Source organism: Danio rerio, chromosome 14 (assembly GCF_052040795.2).
Source record: "Danio rerio strain M-AB ecotype USA chromosome 14, GRCz13ab, whole genome shotgun sequence".
Lineage (NCBI taxonomy): Eukaryota > Metazoa > Chordata > Actinopteri > Cypriniformes > Danionidae > Danio > Danio rerio.
Window position 1 is genome coordinate 57,355,957 of NC_141034.1, and position 24,981 is coordinate 57,380,937.

General features: G+C 40.6%; 1 protein-coding gene across 7 annotated transcripts in view; it reads right to left on the bottom strand.

Moving 5' to 3' along the window:
* Positions 1-21,451, bottom strand: part of nfkb1 (nuclear factor of kappa light polypeptide gene enhancer in B-cells 1) — a 69,139-nt gene extending 47,688 nt beyond the window's left edge. For 4 of the 7 annotated variants that reach the window (XR_015507860.1, XR_015507859.1, XM_087282016.1 and 1 more), the window contains exons 1-3: positions 21,241-21,451; positions 14,559-14,590; positions 9,225-9,324 (exon numbers count right to left, since the gene is read on the bottom strand). Coding sequence is in view for 4 of the 7 variants with exons in the window: in XM_087282016.1 (XP_087138142.1) it covers positions 9,225-9,324; positions 14,559-14,585 (127 nt within the window). In the remaining 3 variants the exon portion in view is untranslated. Of the gene's footprint in view, positions 1-9,224; positions 9,325-14,558; positions 14,591-21,103; positions 21,142-21,240 lie in introns of all 7 variants that reach the window. The other 3 variants (XR_015507858.1, XM_087282014.1, XM_087282013.1) reach the window with 1 other exon arrangement.
* Positions 21,452-24,981: the final 3,530 nt, after the last annotated feature.

A 24,981-nucleotide genomic window follows, 5' to 3' on the forward strand; every position in this document is an offset into this window, starting at 1 on the left:
GTGTGTGGTCACGTGATGTGCGTATTCGGCAGACGGAGGTCTGTTCAGTAATGCTAGGTAAAACACGGTGTGGATGTGGATCATTTTTGTCCAGAAATGGCATTTTAACACTAAGTGGGTTTGCGACGGGGGCGGGGCGGAGGATCGGTGATGCCGGCTTAGCATTGTGTTGTCTATTGGCCATCAGCGATGGACTATGGCATCATCTATCGGCCCAACCCTATTACAGACCAAATATAATGCTATGACAACGTCCTTGCTTGGTTAAACATCACCTGAGAAACATTTCAAAAATAATAAGAGATACACAGGACAGGGGGTGAATGATTTTGAAAACAAAGGGAGATATACTGAAGACTGCTGAACAAACAATCAGCATTTCTTGATCCTACTATTTACATGTCAATGGCTGCGTTTTTCCAGCATTCTTCACAATATCTTCTTTTGTGTTCGACAGAACAATGAAACGCATAAAAGTGTACAACAACTTAAGTCAGAGTAAATGAAGAGTAAATGTTCACTTACATTTTAAGTGAACTGACCCTTTAATCAAGGTGTGGGAATGCAGAGCAGCAGGAAAAAACCCTTGCAGCTCATTACCAGGATCTTATAGAGTCATTTACAAGACTAAAACATACAATAGTCTTGAATTCAATAGTTTAAATTCACTTCAAACTATAAAAAATACCAATAATTAATGTTGTTTTCAAAATTTTCGTCATCAGACGTTTTCATAGCTGAGATCAAGCTCCCATAATGCAATTCAAAAGCATAAACAAACATACTTCAGAAAACAAAATGTTAATTAACATACAATTTTTTACAGTGTGGCTAATACATAATCTGAATTAGGAGAATAGTATCGCATTTGTGCATGTGAAGCAATTTTATTATAGCTTTGCACTTTAAAATCATTTTTAATTTAGGGTGCTTTCACACCTACACTTTTGTTTCGGAACGTATCTCGTTTGCCCAGTTAGCGCGGTTCGTATGGCATATGTAAACAGGGCAATCGCGCTCTGTTCCGCGCCAAAGTAATCGCTCCGAGATCGCTGGAATGAGGTGGTCTCGGCTCGATTAAAACAAACCCTGGAGCGGATTGATTGCAGTGAGAAAGCGATACGATGCGAGCGCGGTTATATCACAGTGTTTTATGGATATGTAATAGGCATACGGCTATATGAAGAGAGAATTATGAGTAGGGCGGGAAATTTCGCGAGTCTCCGGATGCCCACAAACGAATGATGATCTCCCGGTAATCTCGCATCTCCCTCCCGGTCCTCAAATAAGCTACGTCGCGCACCCTTCTCACCCCTCCCCACCACATCTCTCCTCAGACACGTCGCGCACACCTTGTCAAACACCACCAAACCACCACCTCTCCTGACAGCTGAGCTCTGCTAAATAAACCCTGACACTCTGACCAATGTGAGGAGAGTTTACTCACACGTGACTTGTTTTAGCTCTTTTGGTCCGATTAGAAACTGTGCAGTGTGAAAGCGAACCGCTCCAAGAGCAAAGAGCAACAATGTAACAACTGTCATCTCTGTTTCAGAACAACTGAATCTATTCACAGGTGTGAACGCACCCTTAAATACTAGACTTTAAATTAAAGTAAATATGAGTGAACCATGAGAAGTCTTAGGGTGCGTTTCGAGATTACCGGGGGATCATCATTCGTTTGCGGGCATCCGGAGACTCGCGAAACTTCCCGCCATACTCATAATTCTCTCTTCATATAGCCGGATGCCTATTACATATCCATAAAACACTGTGATATAACCGCGCTCAGATCGTATCGCTTTCTCACTGCAATCGATCCGCTCCAGAGTTCGTTTCAATCGAGCCAAGACCACCTCATTCAAGCGATCTCAGAGCGATTAATTATTTATACATTAATTCATTCATTTAAGGATTCATTTATTCATTTAATGACTAATTCATTTGTTCATTCATTCAATGACTCACTCACTTTTTTAATGATTCATTCATTCAGTGACTCATTTATTCTTTTAATGACACATTCATTAATTCATTCATTCTATAATTTCATTAATTCAGTGACTCCTTTATTAATTCAAAGACTCAATCATTTATTAATTCATTCATCCATTCAATGACTTGGTGCGGATGCGAGATCGATTGGTGGTTTCACATATGCCAAACGAACCGCGCTAACTAGGCAAACGAGACCGGTTTCCAAACAAAAGTGTAGGTGTGAAAGCACCCTTAATTTTTGGGTGAACTGACCCTTTAATCAAGGTGTGGGAATGCAGAGCAGCAGGGAAAAGCACTTGCAGCTCATTACCAGGATCTTATAGAGTCATTTACAAGACTAAAACATACAATAGATCACTTCAAACTATCAAAAATACCAATAATACAATTAATTTTAGCTGTTTTCAAATGTTCATCATCAGAAGTGAATGCAATTCACCACCACAAAGAAACCCAAAACACACACACAGTTCATTAGCAGATATTACAGAGTAGTGTTGTAGATCACGTGTTTCCACAGAAGCTCAGGCCTCTTCCTCTTCCTGCGCACTACTGAGACTCAAAACCACATCCTTGGTAAAGTTCAGCTAACAAAATATACACTCCAGCCTCTATACAGCACAGCGGTACTGTGTTCACCATAATACAATCCACATTAGGGCTGCACAATATATAGTGTTAGCATGAATATCGTAATGTGTTCATTCAATGAATTCAAAATTTAAATCTGCACGTGTGTGTTTAAGGGCTGTGACTGTATGAGGATTTTTAAAGCACCCATGCATATGGCATAAAACACACTTCATTAAGCATGTACACATTCACTCACACGGCCACTTTATTAGGTACACCTGTCCAACTGATTGCTAAAGCAAATTTCTAATCAGTATGATCACATCTCACTGCATTTCGGCATGTAGACATGGTCAAGACGATCTGCTGCAGTTCAGAGCGAGCATCAGAATGTGGAAGAAAGGGGATTTAAGTGACTTTGAACGTGGCATGGTTGTTGCTGCCAGACGGGCTGCTTTGAGTATTTCAGAAACTGCTGATCTACTGGGATTTTCACGCACAACCATCTCTAGGGTTTACAGAGAACGAGGAAATATCCAGTGAGCGGCAGTTCTGTGTGCGCAAATGCCTTGTTGATGAGGCCAGAGGTCAGAGGAGAATGGCCAGACTGGTTCCAGCTGATAGAAAGGCAACAGTAACTCAAATAAGCACTCGCTACAACCGAGCTCTGCAGAAGAGCATCTCTGAACACACAACACGTCCAACCTTGAGGCGGATGGGCTACAGCAGCAGAAGAGCACACCGGGTGCCGCTCCTGTCAGCTAAGAACAGGAAACTGAGGCTACAATTCACACAGACTCACCAAAACTGGACAATAGAAGATTGGAGAAACGTTGCTGCTCTGATGAGTCTCCATTTCTGCTGACACATTCGGATGCTCGGCTCACAATTTGGCCTCAACAACATGAAAGCATGGATCATCCTGCCTTGTATCAGCGGTTCAGGTTGGGGGTGGTGGTGTAATGGTGTGGGGGAGATTTTCTTTGGCTCCATTAGTACCAATTGAGCATCAACGCCACAGCCTACCTGAGTATTGCTGCTGACCATGTCCATCCCTTTATGAGCACAGTGTCTCCATCTTCTGATGGCTACTTCCAGCAGGATAACGCAGCATGTCATAAAGCTCAATCATCTCAGACTGGTTTCTTGAACATGACGATGAGTTCACTGTACTCAAATGGCCTCCACAGTCACCAGAGCTCAATCCAATAGAGCAGCTTTGGGATGTGGTGGAACGGGAGATTGGCATCATGGATGTGCAGCGACAAATCTGCAGCAACTGTGTGATGCTATCATGACAATATGGAGCAAAATCTCTGAGGAATATTTCCAGTAGCTTGTTGAATCAATGCCATGAAGGATTAAAGCAGTTCTGAAGGCAAAAGGGGTCTAATCCGGGAACTACCAAGGGTAGACATCCCCTATATGCCACAAGTTCCCAGGTTAACTATGTCTGTATGCAATAACTTACATTTGAGTGTAAATAACTTAATCTGATTGTAATGCAGTAATGTGCACCTTTTATAAAGCTGCTTGAGACAATAATTATTGTAAAAGCGCTACACAAATAAACTTGAACTGAATAAACTCCCAGTACCAAGACAAGAGTCACACATCTATAATCAACTACACAATGAAACAATAAGCAAACGATTACAAAATGCATAAATGTAAAAGGGATAATCATAAGATAAATGCTTTGCTAAAAAGATGCGTCTCAGGAAGCTTCTCAAAACAATCCAGAGAAACGGCATTCCTGATTATGCCAGGTAATGCACTGCATAATTTAGGTGCACATTTTATGCAAATGCACTATCCTACACGATCATCCCAATCAACTTCATATACAAATCAATCAATCTAAAGTGAAATTGTATTCATATTGCAATATATAAATCACATAACAACAGAAATATTGCAATGTTAGAGTAAATAAGATCCAATATCATACAGCCCTACTCCACATGCATGTGCTTTACGGAGTTCAACATGACCGTGCACATCATGCTTGCAATAATAGTACGCTGTGTCCCAATACACTTGTACTTTGTAATAAAAATATGCTTGAAACTGTGAATACTTTGAGTGTGCAAGCTTTGGAACAAACTACTTCCTCATTGTATTGACTGTTGAATTGCTGAGTAGCAAGCCCCGTCAATCATCTTGACACATTGTGCACATTGGGTTCATATTGAAAGCTCCTGTGAAGCACTTTGAAATGTGCAACTATTTTATTCAATGTTTGATGTAAACGCAACAAAAAAAATGAGGAGAGGGCGTGGCTTAGAGTAGCTTCTCTTTTAAAAAAAAAGTGAGAGTGTTCGAGCTCAACCCAAGATTTGATGAGAATCATTCACTGTACACAAAATAAAATATGTACACCGCAAAATCCTCTGGGTAAAACTTACTCCGTTTAGATGGTATTTGGTCCCTCTCTAAATTAAGTTAAATTTACTCAAGTTAAAAAGACAATAAAAAGGACTAATAATAATGATGAAAACCTGCTGTTATTATGCAGAAACACAGAAGACAAACAGAAAACTACAACTGACTTCAGTCACAGCCTTAGATGAAATCAGCTGAAATACATTGAATCTCTCAAAATCTCAGCAGAGGATAATTAAGCAGCTTTACTTATTACCAATCGTTTGCCTTTATTTACACAGGGACCAAATCCTCTCCGAACCGAGTACATTTTACTCCGAGGATTTTGCTGTGTAAGATGTTTTAGATTGATCAGTGATAAATATTTTTAGGGTGCTGTCACACCTTCACTTTTGTTTGGGAACCGGTCTCGTTTGCCCAGTTAGCGCGGTTCGTTTGGCATATGTGAAACCACCAATCGCTCTTGGATGCGCGCCAAATCAATCACTCCGAGATCGCTTGAATGAGGTGGTCTCGGCTCGATTAAAACAAACCCTGGAGCGGATTGATTGCAGTGAGAAAGCGATATGATGCGAGCGCGGTTATATCACAGTGTTTTATGGATATGTAATAGGCATACGGCTATATGAAGAGAGAATTATGAGTAGGGCAGGAAATTTCGCGAGTCTCCGGATGCCCGCAAACGAATGATAATCTCGCGACTCCCTTCCGGTCCTCAAATAAGCTACATCGCGCACCCTTCTCACCCCTCCCCACCACATCTCTCCTCAGACACGTCGCGCACACCTTGTCAAACATCACTAAACCACCACCTCTCCTGACAGCTGAGCGGGACGCTGCAAAATAAACCCTGACACTCTGACCAATGTGAGGAGAGTTTACTCACACGTGACTTGTTTTAGCTCTGTTGGTCCGATTAGAAACTGTGCAGTGTGAAAGCGAACCGCTCCAAGAGCAAAGAGCAACACTGTAACAACTGTCATCTCTGTTTCAGAACAACTGAATCCATTCACAGGTGTGAAAACACCCTAAGGGTGCTTTTCCCTACACTTTTGTTTCGGAACGTATCTCGTTTGCCCAGTTAGCGCGGTTCGTTTGGCATATGTAAACAGGGCAATCGCGCTCTATTCCGCGCCAAAGTAATCGCTCCGAGATCGCTGGATTGAGGTGGTCTCGGCTCGATTGAAACGAACTCTGGAGCAGGTCGATTGCAGTGAGAAAGTGATCCGATTCGAGCGCAGTTATATCACAGTGTTTTATGGATATGTAATAGGCATACGGCTATATGAAGAGAGAATTATGAGTATGGCGGGAAGTTTCGCGAGTCTCCGGATGCCCGCAAAGGAATGATAATCTCGCGACTCCCTTCCGGTCCTCAAATAAGCTACGTCGCGAACCCTTCTCACCCCTCCCCACCACATCTCTCCTCAGACACGTCGCGCACACCTTGTCAAACACCACCAAACCACCACCTCTCCTGACAGCTGAGCGGGACTCTGCAAAATAAACCCTGACCAATGTGAAGAGAGTTTACTCACACGTGACTTGTTTTAGCTCTTTTGGTCCGATTAGAAACTGTGCAGTGTGAAAGCGAACCGCTCCAAGAGCAAAGAGCAACACTGTAACTATAGTAATCTCTGTTTCAGAACAACTGAATCCATTCACAGGTGTGAAAACACCCTGAGGGTGCTTTTCCCTACACTTTTGTTTCGGATTGTATCTTGTTTGCCCAGTTAGCGCGGTTCGTTTGGCATATGTGAACAGGGCAATCGCGCTCTGTTCCGCGCCAAAGTAATCGCTCCGAGATCGCTGGATTGAGGTGGTTCCGTTAGATTGAAACTGACTTTGGAGCGGATCAATTGCAGTGAGAAAGCGATACGATCTGAGCGCGGTTATATCACAGTGTTTTATGGATATGTAATAGGCATCCGGCTATATGAAGAGAGAATTATGAGTAGGGTGGGAAGTTTCGCGAGTCTCCGGATGCCCACAAACGAGTGATGATCTCCCGATAATCTCGCGTCTCCCTCCTGGTCCTCAAATAAGCTACGTCGCGCACCCTTCTCACCCCTGCCCACTGCATCTCTCCTCAGACACGTCACGCACACCTTGTCAAACACCACCAAACCACCACCTCTCCTGACAGCTGAGCTCTGCTAAATAAACCCTGACACTGACCAATGTGAAGAGAGTTTACTCACACGTGACTTGTTTTAGCTCTTTTGGTCCGATTAGAAACTGTGCAGTGTGAAAGTGAACCGCACCAAGAGCAAAGAGCAACACTGTAACAACTGTCATCTCTGTTTCAGAACAACTGAATCCATTCACAGGTGTGAACGCACCCTTAAACTCCTCCAAAAGACACCTTTTAAACATTTACCCTAAACATATTTAGGGAAAACTTAATTTTCTTCATTATTTACAGGATATATTCTAAGCTTAATTAAACTTTAAATCCAAGTATGGCCATTGACAATAAGTGAGCAATTCTACACTCCCTGACAAAAGTCTTGTCGCCTATCGAAGTTTCAGGACAACAAATAATAACTGGACTTCTAGTTGATGATTTGGTATCAGAAGTGTCTCTATGAAAGGCAAAGACCTCTAGATTTAGCTTATTTGAGCACAATAAAATCTGATCATGCCTTGATTTTGACTAATTTCATTAGGACTTTAAGGTCTGACTCTGCTTAGGTCAGTCTTGTCACTAAACGGTGTGTTGGTGTGTGTGCCAATATTGTGTGCAATATTTGTATGCTTATAACCACCTCCGAGCATAGAAGGGGTCGCGAGTCACTGGTGTTGTTATTTTAGGGGTCGTGGGCTGAAAAGTTTGAGAAACTATAGTGTAAAAAAGCGCATGCATCTGGATATTCAGAGATAGGTTTCAGGGCACCATCATATGTGGAAATAAATCAGATATAAATCAGATCTGAGTCAATGTAAGCGGGCAGATCAGATTTACTGAGGCGTTCCGTTTTGTACATCAATAAACTTGCGACAATGTGATACTTCTCCACGGTTTAATGACATAGAAAGAAGAGCATGTGTGGAGATGCCGACGCGGAAAACAACAACAACAACAACAAAGGAAACAATCATGAAAAATCATTTTAAAGTTGGGCGAACTTCGCATATTTTGCAGAGCTAAAAGCAAGACAATTTCTTCCATCGTTGCTAGTGTGGCGCAGATGCTAGAACCCACCGTTATGCATGCGAGACATCGTAAATAGTATGGCAAGTGTAAACACATGAATCAGAAATGGGTCACAATTAAAAGAACATGTAAACAGACAAGCAAACAAATCAGATAGAGGCAACCAATCAGAATTGGGCATCAAGACCTAACAGTGTAAACAGGGCCTTCGTGTTCCCTTGTCTAGCAGTCTTGCCGTGCTTTCGAGCCTTGCATTGTCTATTATTGATGTTGTTTTGCCGCCTGTATCGACTATTTGGCTGTAACACGACTACGCTTTCGGATTCTGTTTGCTCCTGCCTGACCATTGCCTGACTCAGAGTTCATAAACTGCATTTGGACCCTTACCTCCGTTGTCACCCTGACCTTTAGTTACAATAGTAGGAAAAACTATGGGAGACAATGGTTACAGGTCTCCAACATTTCTCAAAATATCTTCTTCAGTGTTCAACATGATGACAGATTACACATTTTGGGTGAACTATCCCTTTAAAAAGTGAATTTCTATTCAAACGAGCCCCGAACTGTGCTTATCTGATAGAGGGTTTCTCATTCCACCACATGAAGGCGTGCGGATGGGTTTATGATATTTAATGAGGAAGTGAGCAGTGCATGGGGAAACAGATCTGCTCCTGCAGCACATACTCGTATTGCATCACATTTACATTTATTCATTTAGCACACGCTGCTATCCAAATCAGCAGAGAAGCAACAATATGCTGATGCTGGACAAGTCTCGGTTAGTTTACCATTGTGTGTGTGTGTGTGTGTGTGTGTGTGCTTATCTTAGTTTATTATAGGATACAGTTTGCTATTTCTGTGCCATTCACAACCTCTGACAGTGGACATGGAAATACATGCATACTGTACTGTACTCAGGGTTTCTGCAGGTTTCATGCAGTCAAATTTAAGAACTGAAGACTCCTTTTCAGAGCATTAAAATCTAAATCTTAGATTTACACAGACTTTTTAAGACCTTAAATGTAGTTTTTTGTAATTTAACACATTCTTCTTAAAACCCAGCGCACAAACTGTTTACTAGTCCGTGTACATGAATCATTAGAGCTCTTACCTGTTCTCATGATGTTATTGTTGTGGATGGCTGGAAAGGTTGTGGGGTCCATGGTGTTCATCCATATGGTGTCTTGAAACGGGTCATTGCTGTCCAAATACTACAGAGAGAGAGAATAAAAACAACACACATGACTTCACTGCAAGCTTGTATTAGTCCACTAAAACTATTGATTAAAAATCTGTTTTAATGAAGGTTTTATTTAATTAAAGAGCCCATATTATACATGAAATAAGGTCATATCTTGGTTGTAAGGGTCTCCAACAACAGTCTAATATGCATGCAAGGTCAAAAAACACTTTCATGGTCTTATAATCTGCATTTATTTTTATCTAATTATCCCAGCGACTCCTGTATGAATCGTCCAGTGATTCATTTGTTCCCAAACCCCTCCTTAGCGCGAAGCTAATCTGCGCTGATTGGGCCGATGACAGTCTGTCGCGATTGGTCGACTGCCTTCAGTCAGAGAGGGAAATGGCCAATAGCTAATCAGCAATTTAAAAAGTAATCACAGTTCATACACGCACGATAGTGTAGGCGTGGACTTTAGCTGCCACACTATGGCGAGTGGATAGTGCCACGGATAACCGAACGAAGGAGACAGTCGTGTACTCGCCATACCACACACACACAAAAACACACACACACCTCCGGATGACAACGCTCCCGCTTCAGCCCGCACCCGCCAGGTTTTAGCCTGAGAACCCGCTCCGTTTTCTGCCCGCCGCGCCCGGTCCCGATAGAGCGGAGAACACAACCAAATATCACCCAGTATACAGTCCAGACAGCCAAGCTGCACAAAGCACAAAGTACACAAAGCTCGTTCGTTCGTTCGCTCTCTCTCTCGCTCTCTCTCTCTCTCTCTCTCTCCCTCTCTCTCCCCGCGCCAGATTTCTGCGGCGCGGGAATACATTTCCGAATAAATCGCGGGAGCAGAACTCTAGCACGGAGCTCCATAAACAAACAGCACGCGTCGCGTTTTTAACGTGACTTTGCACGCGATAAGATCAAATATCCAGTTAACCTGATACAGTACACGCGGTTACAAGTAACAAATCACAACTAAATACATTTGCAAGCTAGAGTCAACGAGGCAACTTTAACCGCACGTACTTACACTTGAGAAATGTAGGAAGAAACCCATCCTGACGTCCATCAGTTACTCTTTACTGATCCTTCCTTTAACAAACTCAGATGAAGTATTCTTTGTAGCATGTAGCTTCCAGAAGTTTCCAACTGCTTGGTTATAATGCTGATGTTTCATCTTTGGGTAGAGACTCAATATATCCATCTGCAGTGTGACTTCAATCGACCGGCATGTTTGTGTGCGTGTGTTTGTGGGTGTGCGTGTGTTTGTGGGTGTGTGTGTGTGTGTCTGGGTTACTGCGTCAGAGGGCGGGGCCTCAGGTTTGAAATCTCCCGGGTTTGCGCGTGCACGTGAAAAACTTTGTTTCGTTCGTACGTCATGGCGAAACACCTAATGAGTCGGTATCAAGGCGACTCGTTTGAAGCACTATGATTCGACTCTTTTATAGATGAATCAACAGTTTTAAACACTGTATTCTTACAGATTTAAGCCTTAGCTGGATACTTCACTTCACTTAGAGCTGTGTTACACACTACATGGAGGGGAATTTTCAAAAACCCATAATATGGGCTCTTTAAATATATACTTTTTATTGAGTTGATTAAAAATGTATTATTTAAATTAGTTACTTTAGTTTAAATTAAAATGAAAAAACTAACTAAAACTAAGCAACAGTCACTGAAAAAAATAGAATTGAAAAAATTAATTCAATTAAATTAGCGCTGTGGCCCCGACTGGGTCAGTTGGTGTTTCTGTGTGGAGTTTGCATGTTCTTCCCGTGTTGGTTTGGGTTTCCTCCAGGTGCTCCGGTTTCCCCCACAGTCCAAACACTCGTGCTATAGGGGAACTGATCAACTAAATTGTCTGTAGTGTATGAGTGAGTGTAAATAAGTGTGTATGGGTGTTTCCAAGTACTGGGTTACAGCTGGAAGGGCATCCGTGGTGTAAAACATTTGCTGGATAAGTTGGCGGTTCATTCCACTGTGGCGACCCCTGATTAATAAAGGGACTAAGCCCAAAAGAAAATGAATGAACGAATGAATGAGTTCCCAAACTAAGGCCCACAGGGCAAAGTGAGCCCATGGTAATCTTTAATTTGGCCCGCCAACCAATCAGAGAAGAGATGGACATAAGATGAGAAAGTTTGGGGCGAATCCCTCAAACAGAGGTCATCATTTCTCATTTTATACAACCTTAAAGCAAAACTGAACTGAAATGTTTAAATTAAATATGAATTAATCAGATTTTTAAAAGTTCATGAAACCCTACAACACATTTAATTTTAGATGTTGACTAATATATATATTCTTTGTATCATAAATGATATTGTTTGTGGTTTTATTGTAATAATTAATAATAAAATGTCAAATATATAAAATTAACACAGTTAAAGCATTTTTTAATATTGCTAAATTAGGAAGTTACCAAGGATACTTTAATGTAATACAGTTTGGGCACCGCTGAAATTGACGAAAACAAAAGCTAAATCTACTTACATTATTTATTTACTCATCCATCATTTCTGGAGAAGTTTGTTTTTATTTCATCATTAATCATTGATATTGTACTGAGTAATCGCAATTTAATTCACCAATAATCTCTTGCTAACTGTAAAAAAAAGGAATATCCTAATATTCACAGCACTTTTGCATTATACATGTTATGTAAACTCTAGAGCTGGGCACAAATTAAATAATTGTGATTAATCGCATCCAAATTAAAAGTTTGTTTTAACATAATATGCACTCACCGGCCACTTTATTAGGTACACCTGCCTAACTGCTTGTTATTGCAAATTTCTAATCAGCCAATCACATGCTGCAGCTCAATGCATTTAGGTATGTAGACATGGTCAAGATGATCTGCAGCAGTTCAGAGCGAGCATCAGAATGGGGAAGAAAGGGGATTTAAGTGACTTTGAACGTGGCATGGTTGTTGCTGCCAGACGGGCTGCTCTGAGTATTTCAGAAACTGCTGATCTACTGTGATTTTCATGCACAACCATCTCTAGGCTTTACAGAGAATGCTCCGACAAAGAGGAAATATCCAGTGAGCGGCAGTTCTGTGGGCGCAAATGCCTTGTTGATGAGGCCAGAGGTCAGAGGAGAATGGCCAGACTGGTTCCAGCTGATAGAAAGGCAACAGTAACTCAAATAAGCACTCGTTACAACCGAGCTCTGCAGAAGAGCATCTCTGAACACACAACACGTCCAACCTTGAGGCGGATGGGCTACAGCAGCAGAAGAGCACACCGGGTGCCGCTCCTGTCAGCTAAGAACAGGAAACTGAGGCTACAATTCACACAGACTCACCAAAACTGGACAATAGAAGATTGGAGAAACGTTGCTGCTCTGATGAGTCTCCATTTCTGCTGACACATTCGGATGCTCGGCTCACAATTTGGCCTCAACAACATGAAAGCATGGATCATCCTGCCTTGTATCAGCGGTTCAGGCTGGTGGTGGTGGTGTAATGGTGTGGGGGAGATTTTCTTTGGGTCCATTAGTACCAATTGAGCCTCAACGCCACAGACTACCTGAGTATTGCTGCTGACCATGTCCATCCCTTTATGAGCACAGTGTCTCCATCTTCTGATGGCTACTTCCAGCAGGATAACGCAGCATGTCATAAAGCTCAATCATCTCAGACTGGTTTCTTGAACATGACGATGAGTTCACTGCACTCAAATGGCCTCCACAGTCACCAGAGCTCAATCCAATAGAGCAGCTTTGGGATGTGGTGGAACGGGAGATTGGCATCATGGATGTGCAGCCGACAAATCTGCAGCAACTGTGTGATGCTATCATGACAATATGGAGCAAAATCTCTGAGGAATATTTCCAGCAGCTTGTTAAATCTACGCCATGAAGGATTAAAGCAGTTCTGAAGGCAAAAGGGGTCCAACCTGGTACTAGTGAGGTGTACCTAATAAAGTGGCCACTGAGTGTATGTGTGTTACATAGATTTATTATGTACATATGACACACAAACACAAATCAAATTTGTTACAGAGATATTTAAATTTGTATCATATACATATTTATCTTAGATTTACATAGACATTTTCTTAAATATATGCATGCATGCATTTATATATGTACACAGCACACACATATATAATGCCTACACAAACTTTTATTTTGGATGTGATTAATTTAAACATGCTTAAAAACATAATTAAGAGGCAGATTATTTGCACTGATGATACTGAAAGCAGACAGTAATACGATCTTTATGTGAGGATATTAAACTGATAAACTCTAAAGCACAGCTTGATTTGCTGCTGTGTGAAGGGTGAAATATCAAAACCACAGAGGCAGGAAAAAGGAAAACCTCCTCGGCTTTCTTAGAGACACCTCCGGTGAGATTCGGCGGTATTTACACAAATTAATATGCTTTAATCATATAATCATGCCTTCAAACAACACAAGATACCTGTTCAACCTGAGAGATAATTACAAGACTCGAGCTTCATGCTGTGTCTGTTATTATCAGTGGTGTGTGTAATCAATATTTTCATAAATAAATGTTGAGGCAAGCCAAAAGTGGAGCTAAAAATCGGTAATGAAGACACTGACTTCCTGATCTTACAATGGATGATGCATAAGAGAAAAGACTAGATGATGAAATATGGAAGATAATTAAAGGAGACCCATTATGCTTATTTATACAAGATGTAAAATGCATGCGTCTCTGGAGTGTGTGTGTTTGAGTTTGAGCTGAGAATAGCACACAGACAATCTTCTGAATCTGACCCTTTCAGGCTTTGATCCTCATTGTGGTGTTTTGGTGACTGTCGCTTTAAATGCAAATGAGATTGTGCTCTTTTAAGAAGTGGGCGGAGCTACAAACTCCAGTGCATCCGATTGAAAACAGACTCCGCTGTTCATTTGTGCTTCATCTAAAACTCCACATCTATAATCCTCTTAGTCTATGCTGATCTTCAGCAGCTCTGATGGCTAATGGACAGACGGCTGCTTCTCACTCAGGGCTGCTGGTTATGCTAATGAGATGGAGAGATGGGCACTAGTGGGCGGGGCTTTCCCCTCTGAGGACTTGTACAAAGGGAGAATGTCAATCAAAGTGTCTCATTCATCAAGTCTGATTAGATCAAACACAGTTAGTTCACGTTGACCATTAGAGGCTGCTGGAGATTCTCACACACTGCTGATACACACATTTTCTGCATAATAGGACTCCTTTAAAAGTTAAATAATTTCCAAATGCAGTATAAAAGCATTGCTCACCGTGACGTATGGGTCCTCGCCAGCCATGATTCCTGCACAGAAAACAACTAATTAATTCACATTTAAATTCAGGCCGTCAAAGTGACAGCCGATCAAACAAAGTAGGCGGGGCCTAACTGTTTACACACACACACCAAACATGCCGCAGCTTATACCATTGTGTGAAAGAACTAGGGATGCCACGGTTCTCAATAAAATATTGAACCGTACGGTACGACCTCCACAGCTCAATATGCGCTTGGGAATTGCGGTTTTCTCAGTTTTGCGTTTAAATAATTTAGGTGCCTCTTATATCTCCCCTGCAAGTCCATGATCTGAGATGAGGAAACTCCTCCCCGCGAGTAAATATCCAATCACTGTGCTCTAAAGTTAGGGGGTGCTTGACCTTCATTCCACACTTTAACATTGCGAGCAGCAGTGAAGTAAGGCTGAGGCAACAGTACAAAGAAGCGCCGGCGTCTTTCAAATCTCCAACCGAACTCTCGTCTCCTCCAGCAGCTGTGGGAAAAGCCATTAGAATGCACAGATCACTGCCTATTCATGCAAGAGACAAGCGGAAAACGTGATTGACAGGTGGTGATTTGTTTGTAACTTTCTTTATTTATGGTTTGGTTATGGGTAAAGCAAAGACCATGTGGGTCAGGTAGTGAAAACGATAGGCTACAATTAATTAATGCTTTATGAATTAATTGATATTTAACAACCACCCCCACCCCCCGCCTACAACGACGATGGCATCGTCCATCGCGATGTTTCACATTAGACATCGTACGATGCCAAATTGGTCAACATCGCCCAACCCTACTGAGCAGTAGACCGGCTGAGAGAGCAGGTCTAAAGACCAAAGCAGAGCGCGTTACGCACAGGATGTGAAGCAATACACAAATGTCTTTACAAATGAAAAAGAATTAAAGGATTTAAATATTTAAAAAATTATTATTTTTTACATCATTATAAACACCACTGTCTTCATGCCTTCTTCATCTCGGGAGGGCTTTTCAGTTCATTCATGACAATTTGCTTATTATTATTAGCAGTATTATTTATTTTCTGCAGATTTATATTTGCTTTATTAAAAACAAGCTTAGATTTGTCCACCTGTCAGGTTTTAGACCATATGGGGCACAGCGTGTGTGTCAGGTTTTTGAGCACACTTCGTTATTATTATTGATTTATTAATTTGCTGGAGATTAGAACTGAAATTACAAGTTTCACGAAAGAGAGTGAAAGTAAAAAATAAGGAGGCTCGTTCTTTATTCTCACGCTGCAGATGCTCTGTTTAACTGTTTTCGCGCTAGTGAAGCGTTCAGTTTTTACACTTACAGAGCCGCCATGTAAAAAGCACCAGCGCGACGCAACTGACTCTTAAAAGGAATAAGAGATGAGACTCTGATTGGGTTATTCTCAAAGCACACCTTTAACTCATTAGGTGAATAAGCTCAAATCTGTTAGACCATGCGCCATGCGCAGAGCGGATTTTTCCGTCCTTAAAATAGCAAAAGTAAATTCAAATACGTCCTTAATGCTGTTGCGCCTAGATCGTTAAAATAGAGCCCATGATATTTAAAATGCAGACATGGATTTATTAATTTTACAAATAAAATAATTAATGTTAATTGGTTTTAAAAAAATAAAAAACAACTTTGTGTGAAAACAGAACTGAGAAGTGTAGGTGAAAAAATAATATTCATTTATTAATGTTTTCATGCCATGTAAACAGTATTGATTATATTCCTGATAACACTTGTACAAAATATTAAGTACAAAATTTACAATCATAACCGTTTCTCAATCATACACTGTACAAAACGAACAGAAATAACAACACCACTGATAAAAGGATCAATGATAAATATTAGGGGTGTCAAAATTAATTGTTTCTTTGGTGCACCGCGATGCAGACGCGGACAATTCGGTATCGGTTCAGTAATAACCATAACCGGTTATTATGTAGTGACGTCATTTATCTCCTATGCGCTCTGTCGTGAGGGAGGTGAGCGCCGGTATTTACAACACTCAGTCAACTCAGGGCCGGCCCGTGGCATAGGCACCATAGGCAAATGCTTAGGGCGCTGTATATCCAGTGGGGCGCCAGAAATGAGCGCGCTTCAGTTGGTTTCGTTTTCGATTTTCCTGACACACTTTCAGTTATAGATGGCAATAACTCAAAAACCTCTTACCCTAAAAAGATCTAAAGTGTGTTTCCTACAGAAAGACAAAGCTGGTTATGTTTCACAGCTGTCTTTCTTTTTTTCGCTCGACATTACGAGCACTGCTCCGTTTAAGCCCTCGCAGTCTGCGTTTACTTTAGCCGACAGAGCTCGCGCTGAGAGGAGCTCTCAGTAAGGGACTGTCGGAAAAGTGCTTATTTTTTTCGTTTTTTTTGGTTTTTCTGCTCCACTCAGCGGGAGCTCTCCCTGTTGCAAGGGTTTAAGTGTGTTTGTTTGTGTGTGTGCGCGCGTGTGTGTTTGTTTGTTTGATGCTGTCTATGTTTGTTAATGTGTTTGAATGAGAGACAGTGTGTTGCTGTGTGTCTGTGTGTTTATACAGACAGCATGTTATAGCCTCCCCCCTAAAATATAACACTATATATGGAAAGCATCGTCAATGCACCGTGATGCACCGAGATATCGGATTGAACCGAATCGATGGCATGATAATCGTAACCGAACCGTGAGACCAGTATAGTTTCACACCTCTAATAAATATTGTACAATTCCTCCAGAAGAAACCTTGTTAAACATTTCCCTTAAATTATCGTCAATAATCCTGGACCAGGCCGTATCCTGAGCTGATACTGTGGTGGTTATGGAGGAATGGAGTGCATGAGACTGATTAGTGACAAACGAGCCCCTGCCTTTTTTTCAGTTTCACTTTGGTCAATTGGTGAAGTTTTTTTTTTCTCCACTTGCTTGCTCGGATCGGGACTTGTGGAGCTTCGGTGGATTTGCTCTTCAGTATTTGGACTTTCAGAGGTGAAATGTAAACCACACTGAACTTCCACTCTGAAATTTGGACTTTACTAGAACTCTGTGAAGCTGCTTTGACACAATCTAATTTGTGAATAGCGCTATATAAATAGACATGAAGTGAATTAAACTATTTACTAAATAAACGTTTTCTAATCAAACATACGGTCTATTAAACTGCTTTATCATCAAAATATTCATAAATGAGTTTTCCTTCTCCTTTTAATAAATATGCGTGTCAGTCATCAAAAAATAAATAAATAAAATACTATAGCAGTACCTACTTAAATGTTTAAAACAAACTTAAAATACTATGGTAGACAAACTAGAGGGAAGTTCTTGCTGTAGATTAGTATAGTTATATGGTAACACAACAACTATATAGCAATGTAAAGAAATTACCCAATACTGTACCAAGTTTCTACAGCTATAATTTTTGTACTATAATACACAAGTTTACTGTAGTACAAAACTTAAATTCAGCATTACAGTTTATCAATCATGTATGCTGTAGCATCCATTAACAAAGTGTTGTATTTGTATATACTAATACACTTTACTAGAACGGCACAATTAATCGTTAAAGGATGGCAATCTCGATTCGACCCCCTTGACGATCTTAATCCAGCATTTCTACGATTCTGCCAATCATATTTTCAAGTTCAGGAGAGAGGAAAAGGCGGCTGCGCGAATCTTTTCATTGTTTCACACACGTTGCTCAGTGACATTGACACCTCCAAATGATGTTGAATGAGTCACATACTGTATTTATAAGGTATAATTCACCTAAAATGTCATTTTTGTCTTCATATGATGTTTTCGCGGCCGGGAAATCACACGTGACGTGAGCTGCTGACCATGAGCTGTTATAACAGAGAGGACGCGCGCTCTCTACTTAATGATAAACACGCGCCCGTCTACCATAGTGAACAGAACCTGCACATGTTGTGAGTAACAGGTAATACAGTTGTAAATAATATTCAGATTGTGGCACAGAGTGATCGTCTAGGAGCCGTGCGCGAAGTATGAACAAGCGCTTAGCAGTCAAAATGAAACTGAAAGTGTGCACTTCATTTAAATGATCATATCACATTATAGAGTTATGATTACAGCAAGCGTTTAATATGTGTTTTCTTTCATAGCGAACACACAGTTGTGCATGAAAATAAATGTGTACAGTGTCAGTATAACTACTCTAGCCTATATATTGTTGAATATAATCTGATAATGGCAAATGTCTGATTTTACCAGTGAATTAAATTGTCTAATATGACAGATTGCAAGCAAATATCTCAAACATAACAATTCAACATCAGATTTAATATAAGTAGAATTATTTATAGCAGCCAGTAGACCTACACATAATATTATTATGGATGTTGTGCCATATGTTTGTTTTTACCATACCTTTATTATACACCTACAGAATCGTGAGAAAATCCTGATCTTTATTTTGAGCAAAAAAAAATAAAACTCGTGATTCTTATTTTAGCCAGAATCCTGCAGCTCTACACTTTACTATATGTATGTTTTTGCTATAGTTTTATATCCTTATAATGTCTTGTAAATGAAAATGAATTGTTTTGTTGCCATTTGCAGAGCGTTAGTTCAGTGAAAGAGTTGCTGTTCGAACTGCAGGTATTTATCGTTACTTCAGCTCCGGATGTTGAACCGATTCACAAACAAACACTCGATTCAGATCCAGAACTTTATCAAATCAGTCTTTCTTCTCAAACTCATTAACGTTTACAGATTAATAAACTGCCGAATAACACTCCACACACAAAAATTCAGCAAATGTCACACTACAGTATCGTTCAAAAACACTACCCTATCTACTATAAATTAGGCATACTACAGTTTTCTTTCATGTGGAGTTTTTGGGAAAATTAAAGCTCAACTTTGAGATACTTAAACTCTGAGAAAGATAAGTCAGAAACAAACTTACAACTACTATAAATGACTATAAATTAGGCCTAGTACAGTACTCTTTTGGAGCTATCATTAAATGAATCTGAACAACCCTACTGAAAAAACAGCTTAAACCAGCCTAGGCTAGTTGGCTGGTTTTAACTGGTCAACCAGGCTGGTTTTAGAGGGGTTTATGCCATTTCCAGGCTGGTTTCCAGCCATTTCCGGCCTGGTCTTAGCTGGTCAGGCTGGAAAATGACCAGCTAAAACCAGCTAGACCAGCCTGGTTTAAGCTGGACATAGCTTGTTTTAGCTGGGCTCCCAGCCTGGGTAGGCTGGTCAAGCTGGTTTTAACTGGTCATCTCCCAGCCTCACCAGCTAAGACCAGGCTGGAAATGGCTGGAAACCAGCCTGAAATGGCCAAAACCCCTCTAAAACCAACCTGGTTGACCAGCTAAAACCAGCCTAGCCTGGTTTAAGCTGGATTTTTTAGCAGGGAAATCAATACTCAAAACATTTGAGTGAATAAAATAAATCAAAATCCCAAACACCACTATATTACACCTCTCAAACACTGAAGGAAATGCTTATTTATTACAGGCTAAATCATTCATTTTGTACATTCACACTAATCTTCCAGTGGAATCGTTTGGAAGAGTCGCTGTTCGAACAGCAGGTAATTAACGTTACTTCAGCTCTGGATGATCAAACCAATTCACAAACACTCGATTCAGATCCAGAACTTTATCAACTCAGTCTTTCTTCTCAAACTCCTTTATGTTTACAGACGAATAAACAAACAGATAACACTTCACCACACACTTACATCAAAATGATCATAATAATAATTTATTCAGTAAATCTACACTAATCTATCTCTCAGATGAACTGTTTGGAAGAGTCGCGGGTTTTTAACGTTACTTCAGCTCCGGGCGCTCAAACCGATTCACAAACAAACACCTGATTCAGATCCAGAATTACTTCAAATCAGTCTTTCTTCTCAAGCTTCATGTTTACAGACGAAAAGACAGACAACAGTTCACCAAACGCGTATATCAATTGTCATTCTATAGTATTGTACAAATTAGGCCTGATTACTACAGTAACGTGTAGTATTCATTTATGTGGAGCTTTCGTGAAATGAATCAGTACACGAAACATTCGTGTGAACTAAATGAATCAAAATCCTAAACACCACTAACGTACATTACACCACTCAAACATTGAAGGAAAACAGCTTAAATCAATAATTCATTCAGTAAATCTAACGTTACACTAATCATTCTCCCCGAAGAATCGTCTGGAATAGTCGCTGTTCGAACAGCAGGTATTTAACGTTACTTCAGCTCCGGATGTTTAAACCGATTCAGATCCAGAACTTTATCATATCAGACTTCATCCAAATCCCAAACACTGAAGGAAAACAGTCTAAATCCATCATTCGTTCAGTAAATCTGCTCTAATCTAACGTTATCTCTCTGATGAATCGTTTGGAAGAGTCGCAGGTATTTAACGTTAAGTTACCTCAGTTCCGGATGTTCGAATCGATTCGCAAACAGACACTCGATTCAGATCCAGAACTTTAACATGATCAAATGGGTCTTTCTTCTCAAACTCATTCATGTTTACACAGCAATTAACAGCAGAATAGCACTTCACACTCACCACAAGAGTTCATCTAAAGTCCGAACAGTGTCTTTGGCCTGAAGGCAGAAGAAGGAAGTTGTACACAAACGATCACAACAAGCTTTAGATGGCAACACGGACACAAGCATGGCTGAACTGATCTGAGAACAGCTTACCTTTGCTGCCCAGCGCCAAACACACGGATCTGAGGCTGACTTTTCAACTTATTCCTCCATGTTGGATCGCTAATGTCGGCGGGTGGCGAGAGAGACGGAGGAGCTCCAGCATTTAATGCATTAATGCGTTTTAATCGCCTGTCGCGAAAGATCGCAGTAAATCATGTCGAGATCAACGCGAGGTTTGAATAGACAGCTTGACTTCCTTACTGGAAATTCCCTGTGACGTCACTCCTCATGTTTAACGTGCCCTGCGCTCAATCACGTCCTTTGGCGACCCTTTGTGGCTCTTGCTGGAACTTGGTATCAAATATTGCTTTTAAATATGAACAGGGTGCGAATTACAAGGGGGGTTGGGGTGGTCTGACTACTCAGGGTTATTAACACTTGAGTGTTAAAACTTGGTTTTGTTAGCTCATATTGTATAAGATTTGTTGACTTCACAAATAGTTTCCTCTGATCTGTATCTTAATAAATATACATAATGAAAATAATAAATAACTTTATTTGACCTCCCCCGTAACTGTTCACGCTATTGCAAATCCATACTCGCGCCAAAAATGTTAATTCAGCAGTTTGATTCCGGCAAGTTTACAGCACTGTGTGTTCACAAAACATTTGTCTTATAGCCTAAAAGTAACATAAAAATAATCGCATAGCTTGTGTTTTATTATACACCTGCTGCCATATGGAAGTTAAACAGTAAATAATTATAACCGCAGCCTTTCATGGTCATCAGAAGGACTCTTAATTTTCAGTAACCTTGTTAAATCGCTTCCGGTGAACAGTATGCCGTTACAAAATCGGCGCGGTTATGGTCTGTTTTCTTAAAAAAAAAACTGTGAATTTTACTTTATACATTATAAAGTTGTATATATTGACAGGTGTGTGTAAAAGCCATTTTATATAGTTTTACACTTGAACAGCTCCATGCTGAAAAATCCAGCTTAAACCAGCCAAGGCTGGTTGGCTGGTTTTAGCTGGTTGACCAGGCTGGTTTTAGAGGGGTTTTGGCCATTTCCAGGCTGATTTCCTGCCATTTCCAGCCTGGTTTTAGCTGGTCTGGCTGGAAAATGACCAGCTAAAACCAGCTTGACCAGCCTGGTTTAAGCTAGACATAGTTGGTTTTAGCTGGGCTCCCAGCCGGGCTAGGATGGTCAAGCTGGTCTTAGCTGGTAATCTCCCAGCCTGACCAGCTAAGACCAGGTTGAAAGTGGCGGGAAACCAGCCTGGAAATGGCCAAAACCCCTCTAAAACCAGCCAACCAGCCTAGGCTGGTTTAAGCTGTTTTTTTTTCAGTAGGATATACTTAAGTCTGTTAGGCTGATTATATTTTAATTACATCACAACATCCATGCTGTAAAAGGAATCGTATGAAAATTGAAAAAAAGTCACATTAACTGTTCACCGGGAGGGGAAAAACACTAGGTGTGCATACTCTATAGATGAATTACCGGTTTGTAAACATTCAGGATGCGCTCGCAGAGGTGTTGCAGAAGAAAGCGCTAGCATTTACAGTAAGGGAATGACATTCGATGCGGTACAGAGTTTGTTTCTGTATTAGAGACAAGTTATATTGATGACATATTATATATACCCTGCTGAAAAATCCAGCCTCAAGCAGCCTAGGCTGGTTGGCTGGTTTTAAAGCAGTTTTGGCCATTTCCAAGCTGGTTTTAAGCCATTTCCAGCCTGGTCTTAACTGGTCAGGCTGGAAAATGACCATCTAAACCCAGCTAAAACCAGCCTTGTTTAAGCTGGACATAGCTTGTTTTGGCTAGGCTGGTTTAAGCTGGTTTTTTTCAGTCGGGTATATTATTGACATAATGCTGATTCAGCAAAATTAACGTTAAAGCGAGTGGCGATTATCTGACAGGTCCATTTGCGATAGCACTGTCCCAATGGATATTGGAGAAGGCGAAATGGCCAATCATCCAGTCCCAAATATACAATCTCACTGAAGCTCCAAGCGGTTTTACAAGAGAGAAGTTTACAAGAGGCCAACAATGCTGTTCTGTGTGGTCATGTGCAGGAAATGATGCTCCATGATGACCAGATTCAACACCATGTAGTGCTAAAAACCGAAGTTCTGCCTAGCTAAAGACAAGGAAAGAAGACGGAGCTGTACAAGACCTGGGTCATCATCAACAAGCAGAACTACTGCATTCTGACAGTGAACTACACCTGTACGGCGGGGTATCCCTGCTGAAAAATCCAGTTTAAACCATCCTAGCAGGTTGGCTGGCTTTAGCTGGTTGACCAGCCTGGTTTTAGAGGGGTTTTGGCCATTTCCAGGCTGGTTTCCAGCCATTTCCAGCTTGGTCCTAGCTGGTCAGGCTGGAAAATGACCAGCTAAAACCAGTTTGACCATCCTGGTTTAAGCTGGACATAGCTGGTTTTGGCTGGGCTCCCAGCCTGTCTAGCTAAAACCAGGCTGGAAACCAGCCTAGAAGTGGCCAAAACCCCTCTAAAACCAGACTGGTCGACCAGCTAAAACCAGCCAACCATCCTAGGCTTGTTTAAGCTGGATTTTCCAGCTGGGATATGAGCACACGTTTACATTTCATTCGGAGCATTCCGTGTCCGCAGTTTCATTCACCATATTGAACTGTGTTTGCTGAAATCATAGCAGCAATCAGAAACCAGTGGTGTGTCTGATTCAGCATAGCAGGAACTTACCTGATATAACATGAGCACTGCAGAGTCCAGCATTATTAATTAGCTCCTCACTCCATTCAGCTCCCTTTTAGCCAAAGATGTCTGCAGTTGGCATTAAAGCAGTGTGGTGTACGCTAAAAGTTACGTTTTATCAAATCAGTTTCTAATTTGAGTTTCAATTAAGTTTCGAATTTGGCATCCTACCGCACAACACCACATTTGCTATTGCAAACGCTCTTTTTTTTGCAACCGGGAACCCGCGTGACGTCATGTGTGACGTAGGTTGGTAATTCCTCTATTGGTACAGTACAGGAATGCAAACTTATCAACTTTTGTTAATTATCACTAATGTCAATGAGGACCACTCAATATCCATCAAAACACTGAAAACAAGTTTGATTTAAAGATTAAATGTACTGTAATTAAAAATACAGAAACTAACATTACCGGAAAATTTGACCCCCCTGATCCTCAATGTACAATTCACACCTTGAATATGAAATCAGGTTGTCTAAACTGGTTGTATAAAGATACAGCAGCAGAAGAGCACACCGGGTGCCGCTCCTGTCAGCTAAGAACAGGAAACTGAGGCTACAATTCACACAGACTCACCAAAACTGGACAATAGAAGATTGGAGAAACGTTGCTGCTCTGATGCCCAGGTGAAAAGAATATATAATTAAATGCAACTAAAATACACTTAAATACCCGCAAATACATTTTTAGTACATTGTTATTTTTTTTGTGTTAAATAATAGTTTGATGGTTTTACACTATAAATATCCTGATTAAAAGTATGTTTATACTTCAGTAGGAGTTTAGTACACTTGACAAAAGTATACTAAATACCAGTAATACTTAAATAAATGTTTAGTGTACTACAATAAAGTACACTACAGAAAAAACATCCAGAAGAGTTTTATTAGTGTGTTTTTCAAAAGTGTGCTTTAAACATGAGTTGATTTTTAGTACAGTGTTTACATACTAATCCTAAGCTTAAAATAAGTTAATATATAAAAAATCTATTAGTAATGTATTGTAGTAAAGTACATTTTCCCAAAAGTTGTACTTAAGTACACTTAA